The following is a 22,685-nucleotide window of genomic DNA, read 5'->3' as shown; positions in this document are numbered from 1 at the left end:
AATCCCCACTCAGCTCCGGAAGGAACATATTCCCAGGCCCCTTGAAGCACCCTTCCCCATCACAAGTCCCTTCCCCCCCTTTGAAATTAGGGGCTTAAAAGTAAGCATTTTCCAGAAATTTATAATTATTCACTTGCTTTTTCTGTGTTGGGACTTTTCTATTTAAAAAAAAAGACAGTTTTCTATCTTTTACAAGCTTTACGGATTTTATTTCTTTTTATAGCTTATTATTATACTTCTCAAACTTCCAGTCCAAGCTTCAATAGAAATAGGAAAAAATAGGCAGCTTTTTCTATTGTTTAAAAGGAAAGATTTCAGTATTTCAACATTAAGTGTGTGTCTGTGTGTATATATATATATATATATATATATATATATATATATATTTTTTTTTTTTTTTTTAAGGCCACCCCCGTGGCATATGGAGGTTCCCAGGCCAGGGGTCGAATCAGAGCTACAGCCGCTGGCCTACACCACAGCCACAGCAAAGCCAAATCCGAGCCTCATCTGTGACCTACATCACAGCTCACTGCGACGCTGCATACTTAACCCAATGAGAGAGGCCAGGGATCAAACACGCATACAAGTGGATGCTAGTCAGGTTCGTTAACTGCTGAGACACGAAGGGAATCCCAGTACATTGTTTACTTACAAATATTTTTAAAAACACATTGCCAGATTTAAATTTTTCCTTTTTATTTGGAATTTGCTATATTTTCATTATGAGCAGAAATTACTAAAATGAACAAAATATTAGAGTTCAGTTTGTTAATATTTTGTTTTAAAATTTTGCAACTACATTCCTGAGTGAGATCAGCCTGTTTTTTCCTTTTAGATTATGCAGGCATTACAAAAAGAAACAGGAGATATGCCCTCTTTTTCCATTTCTGGAAGAATTTACTTAGAAAAGATGACATTACTTTTTCCCTAACTATTTGTTTGAAATTCACCAGTGAAACCATATGGGCCTAGAGTTTTTCTTATTTTCTTTGTGGGAAGGTTTTTAAATTATGGATTCAATTCATTTAATAATTGTAGGACTATTTGCATTTTGTATTTCTTTTTACTAAAATAGCTTTCCTAGGATTTGCTGACTGTTTCTATAGAAATGTCATCTGGGTTTCAAATTGCTTTTCTTTTGTAGGTGACTTGTCTTTTCTCTCTGGCTTCTTTAAAGGACTTCACCTTACATTTGGTGTTTAGTTTTTTTGTTTTTGTTTTGTTTTGTTTTTTTATTCTATTGCTCTTGTGGTTTTTTGAGATCCCTAAATCTGAGGATTGGTGTCTTTCATCAGTTCTGGCATTTTAGAATTTTCTCTTCTAATACTGCTTCTTCTTCGTTCTCTTGATTACTCTTCCTGGAACTGTGTTTAAATGAATGTTGCACTTTCTTACTCTACCCTCTATAGCTCTTTATTTCTTTGTTATGTATTCCATCACTCTGTTTCTCTGTGCTAGATTCTGGATAATTCCCCTTGATCTACATAGTTCACTAATTCTATCTTCACGTATGCCTAATCTACTCTTTAACCCACTTGTTAAATACTTTTACTTACTATGTTTTCCACTCTAAAAATTGCAGTTCTTTCAAACGTTTCATCCATTTTCATAGTATACTCTTTATTAGTAATTTAAAATTTCTTTGTAAAGTTTATTTGACCATATTAATCTTATTATTGTATTTCTACATCTGCTAACTTCCATTATCTTGATTTTTTGTGAACATAATTCTGCTGACTCTTATTTCTACTGGTTCTCATTCATGGTTCTGGGTTTCTGCATGAAAATCTCACATTTCTAATAAATATATTATTATATACTTGCTGGGTCATCATTGTTTTCATAATTTTGAATTAAAGAAGCAGAAATCTGCCATTTAATTATTTCTTTGGGAGTTTCAACATTTCTTCATTCTTTTCATCTAAATAGGATACTGTAGTCTCATTCTTAATCCACGTAGTTAGTCCAATATCGACTTGCTGTCTTAGCCTCCTAGAATGAAAAAAGAGAAAAAAACTGTATATGTCAACTCTGAAGGCAAAGTGCCACAGAGGTGTGCCACCCACCACCTCTGTTATAACAAGTTCTTGGTCCTTTGCTCTCATTCACCAAAGAACTGGGAAACAGTTCATGCCCCCTCACCCTCCTCCTGACATTATCTTGGGAATTTCCATCTCTTCAGGCTGTTGACCCATCTAATTCAGCAGCCCTGAAGTCTCAGTGACCTTCACCCCCACTTCACCAAGGACAGGAGCTCCCTCTTTTGCCTTCAGGCATTGCCCAAAGCTGTTCTGACTCAAACCTTGAGCTCAGGTCCCTGCTCTGCTCTGACCACAATCTTTCATGCTCTGGCATCTGCTGCTTTTACTCCCACTCTGACTTGTTCTTTTTAGGGCTGCACCAGCAGGATATGGAAGTTCCCAGGATAGGGTTCGAATCAGAGCCACAACTGCCAGCCTACATCACGGCCACAGGAATGCAAGATCTGAGCCATGTCTGCAACCTATGCTGCAGCTTGCAGCAATACTGATCTTTAACTCATTGAGCGAGGCCAGGGATAGAACCCACACCCTCATGGATATTAGTTGGGTTCTTAATCCGTTGAGCCACAATGGGAACTCCTCTAACTTAATCTTTAATCTCCTTGGAACTACATCTTCTAACTCTCTGGGCAGAGAAAAGACAGGTGCCAACCACAACACGGTGCATCTGAATGGCTTGTTCCAGGGTCAGGGGTGCTGTGGTCCCTGGGGCTGTGGTCATCCCTGGAGAGGCAGGTTCACCCCTCGTGTGTTCTGGTAAGTTAATCCTAAAGGAAAGAAGCAGAGCCTTCTCTTAAAGAGTGTATTTTCTAACAAGGAATCTTCTGAGAAAGAAATCAATCTCATGCACAATAACATCAAAAACAATGAATTATCTAGGAATAAATTTAACCAAGAATGTGAAAGATATCTACTCTGAAAGCTCCAAGACTTTGGTGAAAGAAAACAAAGAAGACACAAATAAATGGTAAGTATCCCATGTTCATGGACTGAAAGAATTAATATTGTTAAAATGTTAATATGTCTATAGACCCAACACAATCCCTCAAGAGTCCAATGGCATTTGTTTTGCAGGAATCTAAAAACACTCCTAAAATTTATACAGAACCACATAAGACCCTGAATAGCCAAAGAAATCCTGAGAAAGAAGAACAAAACAGGAGGCATACCACTTACTGGCTTCAAGCTATACTATAAAGCTATGCTGATGAGAACAGTGTAGTACTGGCATTAAAAACAGACAAACAGGAGTTCTCCTGTGGCACAGCATGTTAAGAACCCAGCATGGTCACTGCAGTGTCTTGGGTCACTGCTATATCACCAGTTCAGGCCCTGGCCAGCAAACTTCCATATGCCATGGGTGTGGGGAAAAAAAAAAAAAGACAAATAGACCAGTAGAACAGAACCAATGTCCAGAAATAAAGCCAAGCATACACAGTCAACTAATATTTGATAATGGAGCCAAGAATACTCAATGGGGAGTTCCTTTCATGGTGCAGTGGAAACAAATTCAACTAGTATCCATGAAGATGTGGGTTTGATCCCTTGCCTTGCTTGGTAGGTTGGGGATCTGGTATAGGCCAGTAGCTGTAGCTCAGATTCAACCCCTATCCTGGAAACTTCCATATGCCATGGGTGTGGCCCTAAAAAGGAAGGAAAGAAAGGAAGGAAGGAAGGAAGGAAGAAGGAAGGAAGGAAGAGAAAAGAAAAGAAAAGAAAACTCAATGGATAAAAACAGTCTCTTCAATAAATGGTGCCAGGAAAATTGGATATTCACTTTTAAGGAACAAACCTTGATACCTTTCTTACACTACTCAAAAGAATAAACCTGAAATGGATTAAAGACTTAAATGTAAAATCTTAAACCATGAAACTCCTAGAAAAATACATAGAAAATATCTTGACATATATCTTGGCAATGATTTTATGGGTATGACATCTAAAACACAAGCAAAAAAATAAAAAATAAACAAGTGGGACTATGTCAAACCAAAAAGCTTCTGCACAGCAAAAGAAACCATCAAGAAAGTCAAAAGAGAACCTACAGAATGGGAAAAGTGTTTGCAAACAATGTCTCTGATAGGGGTCAGTATCCAAAATACATTAAGAACTCATACAACTCAATAGCAAAAAATAAAAATAATCCAATTTAAAATGGGCAAAGGACCTGAATGGACATTTTCCCAAAGAAGATATATGAATGACCAATAGATACATGAAAAGGTGCTCAACATCAGTGGTCATTAGGAAAATGCAAATTAAAACCACACACCTGTTAGAATGCCCATTATCAAAAAGACAAGTGATAACAAGTGCTGGAGAAGGTGTGGAGAAAAGGGAAGTCCTGGGCACTGTGGGTGGGAATGTAAGTTGGTGCTGCCACTGTGGAAAACAATATGGATGGTCTCAAAATATTAAAAATAGAATTACTATATGATCTAGCAATTCTACTTCTGCATGTTTGTCAAAAAAATGAACTAACTCAAAAAGATACTGTACTCCTATGTTCATAGCAGCATTATTTATAGTAAGTGTCTAGTGATGGATGGATAGATAAAGAAATTGTGGTAGATAGATAGATAGATATTATTCAGCCATTCAAAAACAAGGAAATCCTTATGGGGGCAGGACATTGGAGGTGGAGGTCCCAGGAATAATCATCAGTGTGACCTCCCCTGAGGCTGCCGTTTTGGAAAAATTTGGCCCCATCCATCAGGGCTGAGAAGGCCAGATGACAAACAGGGTGGGAGCACAGCTCCACACATCAGCAAATGGGATGCCCCTAATCACACCCAGAGACAATGTCCCACCCACCAGAGGGATAAGAATCAGCTCCACCTACCAGTGGGCAGGCACCAGTCCCTCCCATCAGGAAGCCTATAGCAAGCCCCTGTATCAATCAACTTCACCCACAAAGAGGCAGACACCAGAAGAAAGAGAGGCTATGACCCTCTAGACTGTGGAAAGGAGACCACACAAAAAGCTCTACAAAATGAAAAGTCAGAGAAACATGAGTCAGATGAAGGAACAAGACAAAACCCCAGAAGAACAGCTAAGTGAAGTGGAGTTGGAAAACCTGTCTGAAAAATACCTTAGAGTAATGCTAGTAAGGATGATCCAAGATTTGGGGAAAAAAAAAATAGAGGCACAGATCGATGAATTAGAAGAAACATTTAACAAAGCAATAGAAGATTTAAAGATTAACAAGCAGAGATGATCAACACAATAGCTGAAATAAAAAAATTACTAGAAGGAAAAAATGGCATGATACAGGAGGCAGAAGAACAAAAAAGCAAGGTGGAAGACAGACTGGTGGAAATCACTGATGTGGAACGGAATAAAGAAAAAAGAATGAAAAGAATTGAGGACAGTCTAAAAGAACTTTGGGACAACTTTAAACACACCAACATTCACGTTATAGGGGTGCCAGAAGGAGAAGAGAGAGATAAAGGGCCAGAGAAAATATTTGAAGAAATAATAGCAGAAAACTTCCCTAACATGGGAAAGGAATCACTCACTCAAATCCAGGAAGCACAATGAATACCATATAGAATAAACCCAAGGAGGAACACACTCAGACATATATTAAAGTCAAAGAACAAATATTGAAAGCAGCTAAGGAAAACCAACAAATAACATACAAGGGAACCCCGATAAGGTTGTCAGCTGATTTTTCAGCAGGAACTCTGCAGGTCAGAGGGAGTGGCACAATATACTAAAAGTGCTGAAAGGAAAAAACTTGCAACCAAGAATAGTCTACCCAGCAAGACTCTCATTCAGATTTGAAGGAGAAGTCAAAACGTTTACAGACAAGCAAAGGTTAAGAGAATTCAGCACCACCAAACCAGCTTTACAACAAATACTAAAGGAACTTCTCTAGGCAGAAAGAAAAGCCCACAACTAGAAAGAAGAAAATTACAAATGAGGGAGTTCCCGTCGTGGCGCAGTGGTTAACGAATCTGACTAGGAACCATGAGGTTTCGGGTTCAGTCCCTGCCCTTGCTCAGTGGGTTAACGATCCAGCGTTGCCGTGAGCTGTGGTGTAGGTTGCAGACGCGGCTTGGATCCCGCGTTGCTGTGGCTCTGGCGTAGGCCGGTGGCTGCAGCTCCGATTCAACCCCTAGCCTGGGAACCTCCATATGCCGCGGGAGCGGCCCAAGAAATAGCAACAACAACAACAAAAGACAAAAGACAAAAAAAAAAAAAAAGAAAATTACAAATGAGGAGGCTGATCAGTAAAGGCAAACATTAGTAAAGGTAGGAAATCATCCACACAAAAATATGCCACCGAAAGCAGCAATTGTGAGAAGAGGAGGGTACAAAATGCAGAATCCTGGAGATGCGTTTGCAATTAAGAGACCAGCAACTTAAAGCAATCTCATGTGTATACACAGACTTCTATATCAAAACCTCATGGTTACCGCAATCCAAAACATCATGGTTACCACAAACCAAAATTCAAACACAACACTAAAGATAGTCATCAAACCACAAGAGAAGAGAACAAAAGGGAAGAAAAAAGGCCAAGAGATAAAGGGCCAGAGAAAATTGACAAAAACAAATTCAAAACAATTAACAGAAGGGGAATAAGAACATACATATCAATAATTATCCTAAATGTAAATGGACTAAATGCTTCAACCAAAAGACATAGATTGGCTGAATGGATACAAAAACAAGACCCACATATATGCTGTATAAAGATGTGGTGTATATATGTACACACACACACACACACACACACACACACACACACACACACACACACACAATGGAATATTACTAAGCCATAAAAAGGAATAAAGTAATGCCATTTGCAGCAATATGGATGGGATCTAGAGATACAAAGTGAATTTAGACAGTGAAAAACAAACATCCAAAAAGACAAAAAAAAAAAAAAGGAGTTCCCGTTGTGGCTCAGTGGTTAACAAATCCAGCTAGAAACCATGAGGTTTTGAGTTCGATCCCTGGCCTTGCTCAGTGGGTTAAGGTTCCAGCATTGCCATGAGCTATGGTATAGGTTGCAGATGTGGCTTGGATCCCGTGTTGCTGTGGCCCTGGTGTAGGCCAGTGGCGACAGCCCTGATTCGACCCCTAGCCTGGGAACCTCCATACGCCACAGGAGTGGCCCTGGGAGTGGCCCTAGAAATGGCAAAAAGACCAAAAAAAAAAAAAAAGAAAAGAAAAAAAAGAAAAACAAACATCGTATGATATCACTTATACCTGGAATCTAAAAAAAAGATACAGATGAACTTATTGCAGAACAGAAACAGGCTCACAGACTTGGCAAACAAACCTATGGTTACCAAAGGAGACAGGTGGGGTGGGGGGAGGGGTGAACGGGGATTTGAGACTGGCACATGCGCACTGAGTACTGAATGACAGGCCAATGGGGACCTGCTGTACAGCACAGGGAACTCCACCCACTCAGTACTCTGCGATCAGCTATATGGGAAAAGAATCTGAAAAAGAACGGATGTGTGTATGTATGCAACTGAATCACTGTTTCAGCAGAAATGATGACAACTTGTCAATCAACTCTACTTCAATAAAATTTAAAATGGGGGGAAAACAAGGAAATCCTACCATTTCAACAGCATTGATGGATATTGAAGGCATTTCACTAAGTGATATAGGACAGAGAAAGGCAGATACCGTATGATATGGAATCAGAGGCAGAGCTGTAGGGGAGAAAGAATTGGAAGAAGATGGTCAAAATATACAAACTTCCAGGAGTTCTCATTGTGACTCAGCAGATTAAGAAACCAACTAGTATCTGTGAGGATGCTGGTTTGATCCCTGCCCTTGCTCAGTGGGTTAAGGATTGGGCATTGCTGCAAGCTGCGGCATAGGTCACAGACACAGCTCAGGTCTGGCATGGCTGTGGCTGTGGCGTAAGCTGGCAACTGTAGTTCTGATTTGATCCCCTAGCCCGGGAAATTGCATATGTCATAGGTGCGGTCCTAAAAAAGTTAAAAAAAAAAAAAGGTACGAACTTCGAGTTATAAGATAAATATTAGGTATGGAATGTACAGTATGCTGACCAGAGCTAACACTGCTATATGGTACACAGGAAAGAAAATTGTTGAGAGAGTAGGTGCTGAGAGTTCTCTTTATAGGAGGTTTTTTTTTTCTTTTCTTTTTATTGTATCTATATGAGATGATGGATGTTGATTGTGCCTGCTGTGGTAATCATTTTACAGTATATGTAAACCAAACCATCACACCATAGACCTTAAATCTGTACAGTCATGGAGGTCCACTATTTCTCAAAAAAACTGGAAAAGAAATTGTATTTGAAACACTTTTTTTCTGAACATAAAGTCTTCTTATTTTTTTTTGTTGTCTTTTGTCTTTTTAGGGCTGCACCCGCGGCACATAGAGGTTCCCAGGCTAGGGGTCTCATCGGAGCTGTTGCCACCAGCCTAGGCCAAAGCCACAGCAACCCCAGACCTGGGCCGTGAATGCAACCTACACCACAGCTCATGGCAACACCGGATCCTTAACCCACTGAGCGAGGCCAGGGATTGAACCCTGACCTCCAGTTCCTAGTCAGATTCGTTTCTGCTGTGCCAAGACGGGAACTCCGTGAACATAAACTCTTAAAATGCTGCTAGACTGATATTAACATTAGTTAATATACCAATGTATTTTTTCTACAAGCGTAAGATTTTATCCACTTCATTTTTCTTTATGGCATTAACTATGACATTAAATTTTGTGCATCGCAGACCTCCTTAAAAACTTAATTTAAAACACACACAGGGAGTTCCTGTTGTGGCTCAGGGGTACCTAGCCCGACTGATACCCATGAGGATTAGAGTTCCATCCCTGGCCCCGCTCAGTGGGTTAATTATCTGGTGTTGGCTTGAGCTGTGCTATAGTCGAAGATGCGGCTTGGATTCCGCATTGCTGTGGCTGGGGAACAGGCTGGCAGCTGAAGCTCCAATTTGACCCCCAGCCTGGGAACTTCCATATCCTCTACGTGTGGCTCTAAAACACACACACACACACACACACACACAGAATTCCCGCTGTGGTGAAGTGGGTTAAGAATCCAACTGCAGTGGCTCAGGTCCCTGCAGAGGCACAGATTCAATCTCCAGCCAGAGCAGTGGGTTAAAGGATCTGTGGCTCAGATTCAATCCCTGGCCTGGAAACTGCCATAAAAACAAATTACTTAATTAAAACACTATGTATCCTGTCTCCAAGAAAATCATATGCATGTAATCACATACAGCATATTTAAGGGGTTTATACCCTCAAGCTTCTGAATCTTATGTTAAGCTCCTTGGTTTACCATACGTTTGCCTATAGATCCCCCAGTTCAGGGGCTTTCTCAGACTGCTTCATCCGTTAATTTCTTATTGTGTACCTACCCCTCCTTACCAACAACCCTGCCTCCTTTTTTTGTTTTGTTTTGTTTGCTTTTTAGGGCTGCACTCATGGCATTTGGAGGTTCCCAGGCTAGGGGTCGAATTGGAGCTACAGCTGCCAGCCTATGCCACAGCCACAGCAACACCAGATCCAAGCCACGTCTGCGACCTACACCACAGCTCACAGCAATGCTAGATCCTTAACCCACTGAGTGAGGCCAGGGATTGAACTGGAAACCTCATGGTTCCTAGTTAGATTTGTTTCCGCTGCACCACAATGAGAACTCCCTTTTTTTGTTTTGTTTTTTGTTTTTTGGGGTTTTTTTGTGGTCTTTTTAGGGCCACACCCACGGCATATGGAGGTTCCCAGGCTAGGGGTGGAATCCGAGCTACAGCTGCTGGTCTATGCCAAAGCCACAGAAATGCCAGATCCGAGCTGCGTCTGCCACCTACACCACAGCCATAGCAACGCCAGATCCTTAACCCACTGAGCAAGGCCAGGGATCAAACCCGCAACTTCATGGTTCCTAGTCAGATTCCTTTCCGCTGAGCCATGACGGGAACTCCAAGAACTCTCTTTTTTAATATGTTATTTTATTTATTTTTGGCCACACCTGTAGCTTGTGGAAGTTCCCAGGCCAGGGATCAAACCTGTGCCACAGTGCTGACCCAAGCTGCTGCAGTGACAAGGCTGAATCCTTAACTTGCTGCTCCACAGGAAAACTCCTGCCTCCTTTCTTGATCATGTGACTACCTCGAACTGGAAATTTCGATCACTGGAGAAATTCTGGAAACAGTCTTCAAAATGTGGGGGGAAATTATATAAAATTTGGATTAGCACTTCATACTCAACAATCCTGCTTTGGAAGGTATTTTGAGAACCATGAATATTGGCTAAATAAATAAAGCAGCATCTGTTTCTAGCAAGATAAATTAATCAATCTTCACCAAAATCAGCAGAGGGGAGCTCCCGTCATGGCGCAGCAGAAGTGAATCCGACGAAGAACCGGGAGGTTTCGGGTTCGATCCCTCGCCTCCCTCAGGGGCTTTAGGATCCGGTGTTGCCTGAGCTGTGGTGTAGGTCACAGGTGCAGCTCGGATCCCATGTTGCTGTGGCTGTGGTGTAGGCTGGTGGCTACAGCTCCGATGAGACCCCTAGCCTGGGAACCTCCATATGCCGCAGGTGTGGCCCCAAGACCAAAAAAAAAAGAATATATATATATATATCAGAGGGAAAAAACAAATCACTACTAACAAAGGGGTGTGTGTGTGTGTGTGTGTGTGTGTGTGTGTGTGTGTGTGTAGGGAAGAAATAATCTCTACTGCAACTTGCATCACTGCACAAAACGGGGACACCAAGGCAGGGGCTCACTGAGGTCCCCAGATGGAAAGGGTCGGGCAGGAGGAACCAGGCAGGTCCTGCCCTCCTACAGCGCCATCCTGCCTCCCAGTGGGAAGGGGCGAGGTGGGCAGCACAGATTTTGGAGGGAGAACTGAACCAAAAGGAGCCCATTTAGTCGTTGGTTCAGCAAAACTTGATGGATCTTCTCTGCACACCACCGACTGTTCCAGAAGCAGGAGACCCTGTGGTGACCATGACACCAAACAGCCCCCTGGCTGGGTTTCCAACATGGGGGCAAGAGAGGCCAGGGAGTGGAGGACAAGCCAGGGACCCTCCACGGGGGCGGGACGAGGAAAAGGCCCAGATGGGAAGGATGGGGGGGCACAGCATGGTCCCCACCCTCTCCCTCGCGGATCCCGGCCGGACTCCGGAAAAGTGACACTTGGATTGAGGACCTAAGTCAAAGCCACCCCAGCCCTAGAATTTCTCAATCCCCTTTTTCCCCTCCCACGACCGCTCTCCCCCAAAACAGCTGGGGGGGGGGGTTGTCTGTTTTATTCAAATGTTCCTCATTTCTGGCATTTTTCTGGGTTACTCACATGCCGCCCAGGGCTGTGTGGTGTCCTCTTGTCCTTTGATTGGAATCTTTTGTCCCACTGGCCAGGCTGTCGCATCTCAGGAAGCTGAGGGGAGGCTGGACTCCTGGCCGAGGCCCCAGACCCGCCGGCCGGGGGCGCCCCATCCTCTCCTGGGGCTGCTCTCCACGCTGCCTGTGTCCACTGGGGAACACGTGGTCCAGCTTTCAGAAGCAAATGTTACGTTTTGCCTGTTAAACTTGTTGTCATAACATTCAAAGTGTGAGAAACAATTTTTAAAACAGAATTTGGTTAAGTCGGACTAGCAATGATCACTAAAATGTGTATTTATGTATTCATGTTTAAAATCTTCATTATAAATTATTTGCTATCTTAGAAGATAGTACCTTATGGCTAAGAAATACCACTTAAGTCCCTGGGCTCACCTCCTCCGGGCTGCCCCCTGCCCTCCCAGGGGCAGCTTCACTGGGCTTTTCAAGCCAATGAGGGAAGCGGCCGAAAAATCACAGAACGGTGAGCGCTGCTTTGGTTTCTTTTTGTTTTTTTTTTTTGTTTTGACTTTCTTTTTTTCTTTTTCTTTTTCTTTTTCTTTTTTGGGCCACACCTGCAGCATATGGAAGTTCCCAGGCTAGGCGTCAAGTCAGAACTGTAGCCGCCAGCCTCCACCACAGCCACAGCAACACGGGACTCAAGCTGCATCTGCAACCTGTGCCACAGGTCACAGCAACTCCGGATCCTTAACCCACTGTGCGAGGCCAGGGGTGGAATCTGTGTCCTCATGGGAACTAGTCGGGTTCATTACCGCTGAGCCACAGTGGGAACTCGAGTTTCTTTTTATTTTTAAATCAGACTCCAGATTAGATTTTTATGTTTCTAAAACTAAAACAAGGGGGGATCTGTCCTCTGGTCACATCCAGATCCCGCATGGAAAGAGTTCAGCCCCCGGTGGACCCTCCTCCATCCTTAGTTGTAAATGGTGGTCACTGCTTCCAGGCAGCCCTCCTGTGTGCACCAGAACTTCCACCGCACAGTCTGCTGACCTGCCCCTGCCCACACCCCTCGGCCCAAATCTTAGACAGAGCCTCACTGTGCAGCTTCCAGACCCCGACAGCACTGACCAGCCCTCGGGTTCTGCTCTCCGAGTCCGCGTCTGTAAACTGGCCGCTTCTCTCCAGCAGTCTGCTCGGGGTAGCACCAAACAGAGAAAAGCAAACACAGAAGCAAGCTGTCAGGCTCGGCACGCCTTGAACACACAGTGCTGTTGTTAGGATGCTGCAATATTTTTTCTCGCTGGAAGCCCTTGGCTCGTACTCATCTTAAAAAAAAGCGACAGTCAACCACAGGGGGGAGAGCGTTTCCCGCCCCTGCACAGATGCCTTCCTGCGTGGACCAGCTGTGCGGATTTTGCTTGAAGCATGTTGAACCCACCCATGCCTATAGCCCACGGAGCTAGAGTTTCCCTTCACTCCTGCAGAATATCAGGAATAAAAGGTGGCATAAGCTGATCCTAAACCTGGAAAGTTGGGGCCTGAAGGGACACGTCCTGATGGGGATGAGGTCTCGGTCGCCAGCCTGTTGAGGACCTGAGCATGCTCACCAGCCTGTGAGCTGTTTTCTGACCCACGACACAGGAGGTGAGCACCCCTCACTCGCAGGGCCCTGAGAGGGACAAGGGGACACACGTGCAGGGGGCACCGCCTGGCCAGCTGCCACCTCCTCCTCAATGCTAACGACGGGGGCAACGTTTGTCACCGCACTGGGCCCACCCTCGGTCTCCTGCCCCCTGGGCTGCCGGGAGGTGGGGGACCGAGGCCGGCGGCCACCGTCTCACGGGGAATTCCCTGTAGGAGGCTGGGCCCGCAGTCATCCTTGGGGCCAAGTAGGGACCCCACAGTGACCGTGACAAGGACGTCTCCATCCGCAGAGGCAGCTGCAGCCCCCCAAGCGCTCAGCTGGTTCTCCCAATGGCTCTGTGAGAACACAGCCTAGTGGCTGCCGTCACTGGTCCATTTGTGAGAACACAGGCTCTAGAGCCAGTAAAAGAACTGCCCGGTGTCACCTGCGCCCCGTGACGGTCCTAGGCCAGGCCCCTTCTCCTGGTGAGGCCAGGACAGCTGGAGCAAAGGACAGGGCGACCCCTGCCCCATGGGTGAGCTCCCGGGGGCGGGCGCACAGCAAGACCGGGGACCCCAGGGGCGGAGGGCCAGGGGGCCTCCCCGGGCGTGGGAGCCCCTCACCCTGAGACGAGGCAGGTGCCCCAAAGCCCTGTGCACTGTCGTTTCTGCACACATGATACAGCAAACACCCAGGCAGAAGCAAACACAGCCTTTTATCCCTTCTGGGGAACAGCTGTTTGACAAATTGCTTTTCTCGGGCAAGGACTTGGGCCTGCGGAGGACACCGAAGAATTAGAAGGCAGATGAAGAACTGATGACTTTGAGGCACTTGCAGAGCTCACACAGCCAAAGACTATAAGTGGCAGAAGGGCAGGTGCAGCCCCAGCTTGGGCAGGAGCGCATGAGCGGAGGAGCTGCATCCTGGAAGGCTTCCTGGAAGGGGTGACGGATGTGTGGCCAGGAAGTGGGGGGAGAAGCAATGGATGGATCGATGGAGTCTCAGAGGAGGGAATTCGCCTGCCGTCCAAAGGGGCACAGAGTGGGAAAGGAAGCTAGCAAGTGTTTTAGCTGGAAGAGTGGACGGAACACAGCTGCTGTGTACAGATGCCCTCCGAAAGCCCAGGGCAAAGTCCGGTTTCTCCCCGTTGCCGAGCCTGGTCCGCAGCCGTCTCCGAATCACAAAACAGAGCAGGGCGGCTGTATGGCTTCAGAGTCACCACCACTGCATGTTCCCCAAGCTGGCGCCTAGGCTGGGGTCCAGGGGTCCAGGGGTCCAGGGCTCCTCCCCTGGGCAGGGGCCTCAGGCTCGTGCCCCCTCTAGGATTTTCCAGGCACCTTGGGGGATATCCTCAAACGGGTCGCCCTCCGTGTGGCCCCGGAGCTGCCAGGAGCTTCCTGCAAGGGTGGCTGCCTCCGCCCACGTCAGGGTGAAGTCAGCGGACCTGCTAAACTTGGCTCTGAGGTTGGCTACAACCTCGTCAACCTTGAAAAGACATGTTTCTCCAGATGGGTTTTCCTTAGTCCTCTGCGTTCTCAGAATCCAAAAGCTTCACATCTCCACACACCCAACACGGGGTGACGGGAGAAGAATGAAGGAACACTGAGGCAAATGAGGATTTCTGAAAACTTGGTCTTGCGTCTTTTAAATGTAAGCTTCTGCAATTTCTATTCACTTGAAATGGGGACCAGGTGCCTCCTAAGCACACATGGCCAATATTCCAAGGTGCTCCCGGGACCTGGGGCCTCAGCCTCCAGAGTGTTGGTGTCACCTGCGGACCTGCCATCCAGCCCCCACGCCCTCCCGTGGGTGCAGGAAGCGGACCCGTGGGCAGAAGACCTGGCCATCACATTTCAATCACTCCCTGCTGCGTTCCCGTCACTGTCTAGGCTGGTTTCATCCAAACAAAGAATATTTTGGAGACTTTCAGCCAGGTCCCGATGGACGGGACAGCCAGCCAGGGGGCCCACTGACCTCCCCGGCTGAGCTGTCACACATGGGACCAGGGGCTGATGTGGGGCAGTTTCGGGACAGGAGCTGTCTTTGCATTTCCGAGGCCAGACCACACTTTTCCCAGACGTGGCCATTTCCCCAACTATTCGACCTGATTAAAGGAGGGCAGAAAATTACTTACACCCCTAAATTGCAGCAACAAAGGCTGGGTTTCTCTTTTCGATCAAAACAGCAAGGCTGCCTGATTCAAATGCTAATAGCAGGGGACTGAATTGGCCACTAAAAGAGGGAGACGCTTTTCCCTGCAAATGACCAGCAAGTCACTCCTTGGCCCAAGAATCTGCAAGTTTCCTCCAGCTGGACAGACGTCTGTTAAATTGCTGCCTGGGAAACATCTCCGAGGGGGTTTGGGGTGCAGCTGCTTGGGGTGCTCATGTCTGGAGAAGACAAGAGCGCCTCCTCTTTGAACTAAGCCCCGACCCAGGGAGGTGTCCTCAGAAACAACCCTTCTCCCTGTTACATGTCCAGGAAGAGGTGAACAGATCTGGTGCAACTTTGGAATTCTTGGTTGGAAAAGGCCGAATTTTTTTTTCTTTTATTTTTCTTTTTAGGGCCGCACCTGTAGCACATGGAAGTTCCCAGACTTGGGGTCCAATCAGAGCTGCAGCCTCTGGCCTACACCACAGCCACAGCAACGCAGGATCTGAGCTGTGTCTGCAAACTATACCACAGTTCACAGCAATGCCGGGACCTTAGGCCACTGAATGAGGCCAGGGATGGAACCCGCATCCTCATGGCTACCGGTAGGGTTCTTAACCTGCTGAGTCACAAGGGGAACTCCAGAAAAGGCCAAATTTTGACAGTCGGCTGCTGTCTTTTTGTTGTTGTTGTTGTTGTTGTTGTTGTTGTTGTGCTCACAGCATGCAGAAGTTCCCAGGCCAGGGATGGAACCCATGCCATAGCAGTGACCCAAGCCACAGAATTAACAATGCCGGGTCTTTAACCTGCTGAGCCACCAGGGAACTCCCAGCTGCCATCATCTTAATTCACCCTGATTCTGAGGTGGCCTTGCTTCCACTGGCTTTAAAGAAAAGAAGTAGCGTCTCAGTTCCGCAGCAAAATCCCCCCCAAGTCCTACCACGAGGCACCCCACATCCCAAGACTCTGCTTGCCCCGGGGAGCTGAAGACTGCTGCGCTTGGGACCGTGATCCGAGTTCAAGCCCTTCCACTCAGGTGAAGGCTTGGACCAAGTTCTGCCTTCATGCACCTGGCACGCTCTGTCCTTAGGAGCAGAGTCTTGGGGAGACGGGAGCCTGGGGCCTCCTCCCTACACAGGCGAGATGTGCAGGTGCCCCACACTAACCTCGCCCTGACCCGGGCAGCGAAGCATCCAGCCTGAGTGCCCTTCTGACCAGCCCCTCCTGCAACATCAGAGGATGCACCAGGTGTGGGCACCAGCCCGTGCCTGGGTTAGGGCTCCCCCAGCAGGCGCGGCATCTGGAAGCTCCCTCCTCAGTCTCTACGTCTCCCATCGGCCCTTGTCACGTGTGTGTCTCTTCAGCATCCGGTTTGTGTTTGATGCCTTACCTACCATCGTGCAATGGCGCATGGGCAGAGCTGGTTCCCACACCTACCACCGTGCAACGAGCAGGCCTTGCACCCACCCTGTGCCTGGTGTGGGCGCCTTGCCTGCCTAGTGACAGGCTCGTGCTCCTGGTGTGCAGGTGACTTGGCATATTGCTCAGGAACATGTATGCTTAGTAGGGACAACGCTGATTTTAAGTCTGTATGAATAAGACACGTTAACATGTTGCAGCCCCAAGGGAACAGTGATGTAACCTTCCTCCCCTCTCCCCTCTACCCCTGCGGTCCCGACAACAGCCTCAACGGACAGGGCTGCGTTATTGTCCTTTGTCGATCTGCACTAGGCTGGGCACTTAGTTATTGACTAGACTGTATGACGCTGCTCCGACTGGGAAAGCGTGCTGATGCCAGGCTGCAGGAGGAGAGTTCTTACAGACACCCGTGAGACACCGTGGCCGTGACCGTGCAAGACATATTTACATGGGGCATATTACATTTAGAAAGGGCCCTACCTCCTGGAGAACTCCATGTTAGCAATGGCACTGGAGTACATCCGATGTAAGCGACTGAGATAGGTTTTACTTCGAGAATCCCTCTCGGCTGATTTATGGGTCATCGTGTTCTGAAAGAAATGGTTCGTTCGTTATTTGGTCCGTTCTTATGGCCGCACCCACAGCACCTGGAAGGTCCCAGGCCAGGGACTGAATCCGAGCCACAGCTAAGACCTCCACAGCAGCTGTGGCAAGGCTGGATCCTTTAACCCACTGCACCAGGCCGGGGGTCAAACCCTCACCTCCACGGCAACCTGAGCCAACACAGTCAGGTTCTTAACCCACTGCGCCATGGCAGGAACTCCAAGGTATTGCTCCTGGTGTCTAGAAAATCTGGCACTTATTCTCCATAGTTTATGCTTATTATGCTTTTGGATGCATGTCGAAGTAGTCTAGGTAAACTAAAGATACTTTAATTTATCTGCCTTGTGCTTCCGGTGTAAATTAGTTGACAAGATTAGTTGACAAGACAGCGCTAACACAGCTGGATGGCAAAGACATCTGTTGGAGAGCCAGACCCCCAGGCTAAGACTGGTTAAAAAAAAACGGACATGATTTAGCACAGTATCATAAAGGGTGGTATCAAGAGGGTGAATTGAGACAATATTTTAAAAATCCAAAAATAATGATGTAAATTATGTCACTTGAAATGCAGAAGACGGGAAGGCATTATTTTTATAAAAACCGTAGGTGTCCCCTCGGGGCCTAGCAGTTAAAGATCCACCATCGTCTCGACTACGGCTCAGGTGTGATCCCGGGTGGGGAACCTCCACATGCCACGGGCGGGGCCACACAGAAACACATTTTTAAAGGAATGAAATAATTTTGAAAAGCCGTAGAAATAGCTGGAAAGCTAACGTAAAACCCAACTGAGGAGTTTTCATCATGACTAAATGGATTAAGAACCTGCCATAAGTCTCCGTGAAGATCTGAGTTCGATCCCTGGCCTCGCTCAATGAGTTAAGGATCTGGCTTTGCCATGAGCTGTGGTGCAGGTCACATATGTGGCTCAGATCCAGTGTTGCTGTGCCTATAGTGTAAGCTGGCAGCTGCAGCTCCAATTTGACCCCTAACCCAGGAAATTCCACATGCTGCAGGTGCAGCTGTAAAAAGAAAAAAGAAAACACAAAACAAAAAAATCCCGCCAAAAAACCCAACCGAATCTCCAGTGAGAGGATATGAGGTAAGAGAAATGAAACCAGGAGAAAGCAGCAGGACCAGGAAGGCAGAGGAACGGAAGGACTAAGAAAACCACGGCACAGTGTCGAGTTCTCAAACCCCGCGTCCCTGGTGTGGACACTTCACAGATAACCCGGACTCGTTCTGTTGGGACTCGTTCCGTCGGTGCTCCAGGAAGGGTCGCCCGCCGTGATCGTGAGTCATCCTTTGATTTCATGTCCCCGGAGGGAAGGGGCAGCTGTGGTCGCCGGCAGGATCGTTGATTCAAGATTTTCCGTGTTTGTCTAATCATCAGAATCAGGAACTCTCAAAGCAGCTTGATAGCAATATGGATTTCTGGGCCCTAACACAGACCAACGCCATCAGAGTTTTGGGGAAAGGCCTGGAACTACAGGTGCACCAGGGAGCTGCTGGGGTCCAGCACACCTGGGAAATACCGCTTAGCCAAGGATGGCTCAGGAAGAGAGATGGAATTAGGGAGAGAGACAGGTCAGTCTTTCTGACAGCCTCAGAACATTGACTTACAGTTGGGTTCTTTGCGTAAAGAATCGGATTCAAAGCCAGACTGTATGAGCCATAGGACAGGCTTCGTTTAATGCTTCAGAGCCATTAGTAAGTGTGTGTTTCCGGTATAGTTGTCCCCTTGGGATGATGTGATCTGGTCCCTAGATTTCTAGATATGTCCATTCGTGGAATTTTACAGTCAGAGTGAGTCGCTAGGAAGACCATCTGTCAAATGCCCTCATTTGACAGATGAGACGTACCAGTGTGCCTTTCTAGTTTGCATGAGGGCATATTGCAGGTGTGGGTCTTTGACACTTTTCTGAGTTTGGGAGAATTTGGGGGCCTGCCCCCTTAACTGACAGCCTGTAAATCAGCTAAACAGAGTTCAGTGCTAGCTTTCCTAATCTCGGACTGTAAGCCTTTGGAGGAAATTTTGTTCATTAAATGCCAAAGAAGCTCGAATACGGCTCAGGTCATCCAGACGTGATCTCGACAATTGTGCCAATGTATCTGGCTTCGAGGCTGGCGCTCCCAATCAGTGAAGACAACTCCTGTGGGACACGAGATGGGGACCTTTGCTCAGCCCTCAGCCAGTAACCTAATCACGAGTTTCTAGTCTCGTGATAATGAAAAGCATTTGTCTGTGAGCTTTCTTTTCTTCTCTGCTATTGGTTCTTCTAAATCACACTTGGAACCCCAACTACATGAGCCTTCTCTTCGGCTGAAACAGCTGAATCTACGTGGAGCCCAGTGGAGAGGAAGAGAAAGATGCCAACAGGTCCAGCGGAGAGAAGGGCGCACACACGCACACACACACACAGCTCACCTTCGCTAGGCCTGGGGGTCGCTTGTCTGCTGTTTCTCGATGTTCACGCTTTTCCCTCCATTCCGTAAGCCGAGAAAGAAGGCCCTTGGAGGAAAATGTGAGATACCTTTTTACAAACATCCTTCATTGCCTCAATTTATGGACATTGTCAGCAGAGCTTAGCTGCTCCCACTTCCACCGCAATTGACAAAGTGGGAAAGCTGCCTCCCTGTCTTGTACCTGGCGAATGAGCAGGGCCCCCTGTAATTTAAGGCTCGGATTCCACATGCAGCTCAGCGTGGCCAAGACCCAGATTTCAGTGACACTTTTTATCCTCAGTTTCAAGATGTGCACCTGTTGCCCCTCATTACTTAGGCTCTCCGGTTTGATAGTGCCGGGACTTATCCTAACGAATTGTGACAGCCTGGAGTCTTATGAAAGACGTAAGCATTGTATTTGGTTTCTTATTTTCTGGTTAAGCATGAATGTAAGGTACCAGATGCGTAACAATATCGATGATTTCCTCCTTATTTGTTTCGGTTCCTCTCGTTGCTGCTTTTACAAGCATTCTGAGCACCAGGCATAGGCTCTTCACAGCCTCGTGTCAGTGTGGGGTCAACACCAGCCCAGGCACAAGGAACTCAGGTGAAGAAAACTTCATGGTACACGGCATGCGCAGTGAAACTCTTGCTACTTTTGATGCTCTCATGCCGATCCAGGACTCAGGACCAAGGGCCGTCTATCAGGTCCTGCTCAACCCCTTCCATCTCAAACTGGCCCAACACTTAGAAGAACCACTAAAAAACTATGAGGAATGACATGATCAAAATATTATAAGTAAATAAAAGTAGTATTCCAAAATATCCTGAGGTAATAATCCACAGGAAAGCAAGAGAAGAGAAACATAGAGAAGAAACGAAACAAATAATATAATGGCAGATGTAAACCCTGAGTTTCAATAATAATCCTACATGCAAAGAGTCTAAGTACACCAATTAGACAGAATGGATAGAAACACACCACCCAACTGTATGCCATCTTCACAAAATTCACTGCAAACTTAAGTACATAAGTAGTTTGAAAGTAAAAGGATAAAAAAGATACATTATGCAAAATTGAAAAAGGAATGACTGTATTATGTCAGATAAAGTAGACTTCAGGGCAAAGAAAGTCACTAGGGATAAAGAGAAACATTACCTAATAAGCAAAGAATAAATTCAGCAACAAGATATAACAATCCTAAATACATATAAATATGTGTATGTATACGCACACACACACACAAAGAAAACACTGAAAGAATTTAAAGGAGAAAGAGACAAATCCACATTTGTACTTAGGGACGTTACCACCCCTCTGTCAGCAACTGATAGAACCTCTGAATGGAAACCAGCAAGAATATAGAACTGAACATCATCCAACATCATTTAGAGGACATATTACCCAACAACAGCAGAATGCACACTCTTTTTAAGCACCCATGGAACATTCACCAAGATAGACCAAATCCCAGAAAAAAAATTTTTTAATTTATCAAATTAAAAAAAACTGAAATTATATAGTTTGTTCTCTGATCATAATGGAGTCACACTAAAAACCAGTGGCAGATGGAGTTATGCTACATATTGATGACAGAAAGACAAAAGGAAAATCTTCAAACATGGAAAGTAGTCAACACTCCTAAATAATCCATGGGTTAGGGTTAGGGTTAGGTTAAAGAGAATCCAAAATGAAATTTTAAAATAAATTAAGTTGAGGAGTTCCCATTGTGGCTCAGTGGTTAACAAATCCGACTAGGAACCATGAGGTTGCAGGTTTGGTCCCTGCCCTTGCTCAGTGGGTTAAGGATCCGGCGTTGCCATGAGCTGTGGTATAGGTTGCAGACGCGACTTGGATCCCACGTTGCTGTGGCTCTGGCATAGGCTGGTGGCTACAGCTCCAATTCGACCCTTAGCCTGGGAACCTCCATATGCCATGGGAGCAGCCCAAGAAATACCAAAAAAGACAAAAAAATAAAAAATAAAAATAAAATAAATTAATTAATTAAGTTGAATGAGTGTAAGCACAACATATCAAACTTTGTAGGATGCAGCTAAAGCAGTACTAAGAGGGAAATTTATAACACTAAATGCATACATAAAAAGGAAAAACTCAAAACAATTTTCTAAGTTCTTACCTCACAAAACTAGAAAAAGAAAAGCAAAATAAACCCAAAGCAAGCAGAAGAAAGGCAATAATAAAGATAATAGTGTAATTCAAAAAAGCTGAAAATAGGAAACAACAGAATAAAACAGTGAAACAAAAAGCAGCTCTTTGAAAAATCTCAATAAAATCTATAAACCTCTAGCAATACTGACAAAAATAAAGACAACTCACCAATCAAGAATTAAACAGGGAATATCATCACAGATTCTTCAGACATCAAAATGATAGTAGAGAGGACACTGTAAAATTTATACTCATACATTTGACAACTTAGATGAAATGGACCATTTCTCAAAACCTGCAAACTACCAAAACTCAGCCAAGATGAAAAAAGAGAAGCTTAGTAACCTTAGCAGTCTTATCCCCAACAAAGAAATTAAATTTAGAAATCTCCAGACCCAGATGGTTTCACAAGATAATTTTATCTAACATTTAAGTAAGAACTAACACAAAATTTTATAGAAATTTTATACAACCTCTTACAGAAAATAGGTGAGGAAAAATGCTGGCCAACTCATTTTGTGAGGCTACTTACTCTAACAGGGAAAGCAGAGAAATATAACCTCCCTCCAACCCCCACCCCCCAAAAAAACCCCAAGAGTACAGAGCAAGTACTGAAAAATCTCTCTCATGAACACAGACTCAAAAATTCTCAACAAAATATTAGCAAATCCAATCTGGCCATGTATAAAAAGATTAATACACCATGACTAAGTAGAATTTCTAGATATTCAAAGCTGGTTCAAAAATCAATGTAAATCACCATATCAACAGGCTAAGAAATCAATTGATAGAGACAAACCATTTGCATAAATTCTATCCCCAGTGATATAAAGTCTCTCAACACACTAGGAATACAGAGCAACCTTCTCAACCTAATAAAGAGCATCTATAGAAAGTCCACAGCTAGTATCACATTTAACAGCTGAAGAA

At 45.5% G+C, this 22,685-nt stretch overlaps 1 protein-coding gene across 1 annotated transcript in view; it reads right to left on the bottom strand.

Moving 5' to 3' along the window:
- Window positions 1–675: 675 nt before the first annotated feature.
- LOC102157949 (uncharacterized) overlaps window positions 676–22,685 on the bottom strand; it is an 81,415-nt gene continuing 59,405 nt past the window's right edge. Inside the window, exons 4-9 of the mRNA XM_085021953.1 lie at window positions 19,569–19,652; window positions 17,021–17,130; window positions 12,475–12,535; window positions 11,360–11,559; window positions 2,695–2,809; window positions 676–1,992 (exon numbers count right to left, since the gene is read on the bottom strand). Coding sequence (XP_084878079.1) covers window positions 1,948–1,992; window positions 2,695–2,809; window positions 11,360–11,559; window positions 12,475–12,535; window positions 17,021–17,130; window positions 19,569–19,652 — 615 coding nt within the window. The 3' untranslated portion in view covers window positions 676–1,947. The remainder of the gene's footprint in view (window positions 1,993–2,694; window positions 2,810–11,359; window positions 11,560–12,474; window positions 12,536–17,020; window positions 17,131–19,568; window positions 19,653–22,685) is intronic.

Source organism: Sus scrofa, chromosome 1 (assembly GCF_054392235.1).
Source record: "Sus scrofa isolate SSC_HxYL_T2T_F1_AM1 chromosome 1, Sscrofa_HxYL_maternal_Yorkshire_Landrace_v2.0, whole genome shotgun sequence".
In the NCBI taxonomy this organism is placed as follows: Eukaryota; Metazoa; Chordata; class Mammalia; order Artiodactyla; family Suidae; genus Sus; species Sus scrofa.
This window is presented reverse-complemented; position numbering and strand designations above follow the sequence as displayed.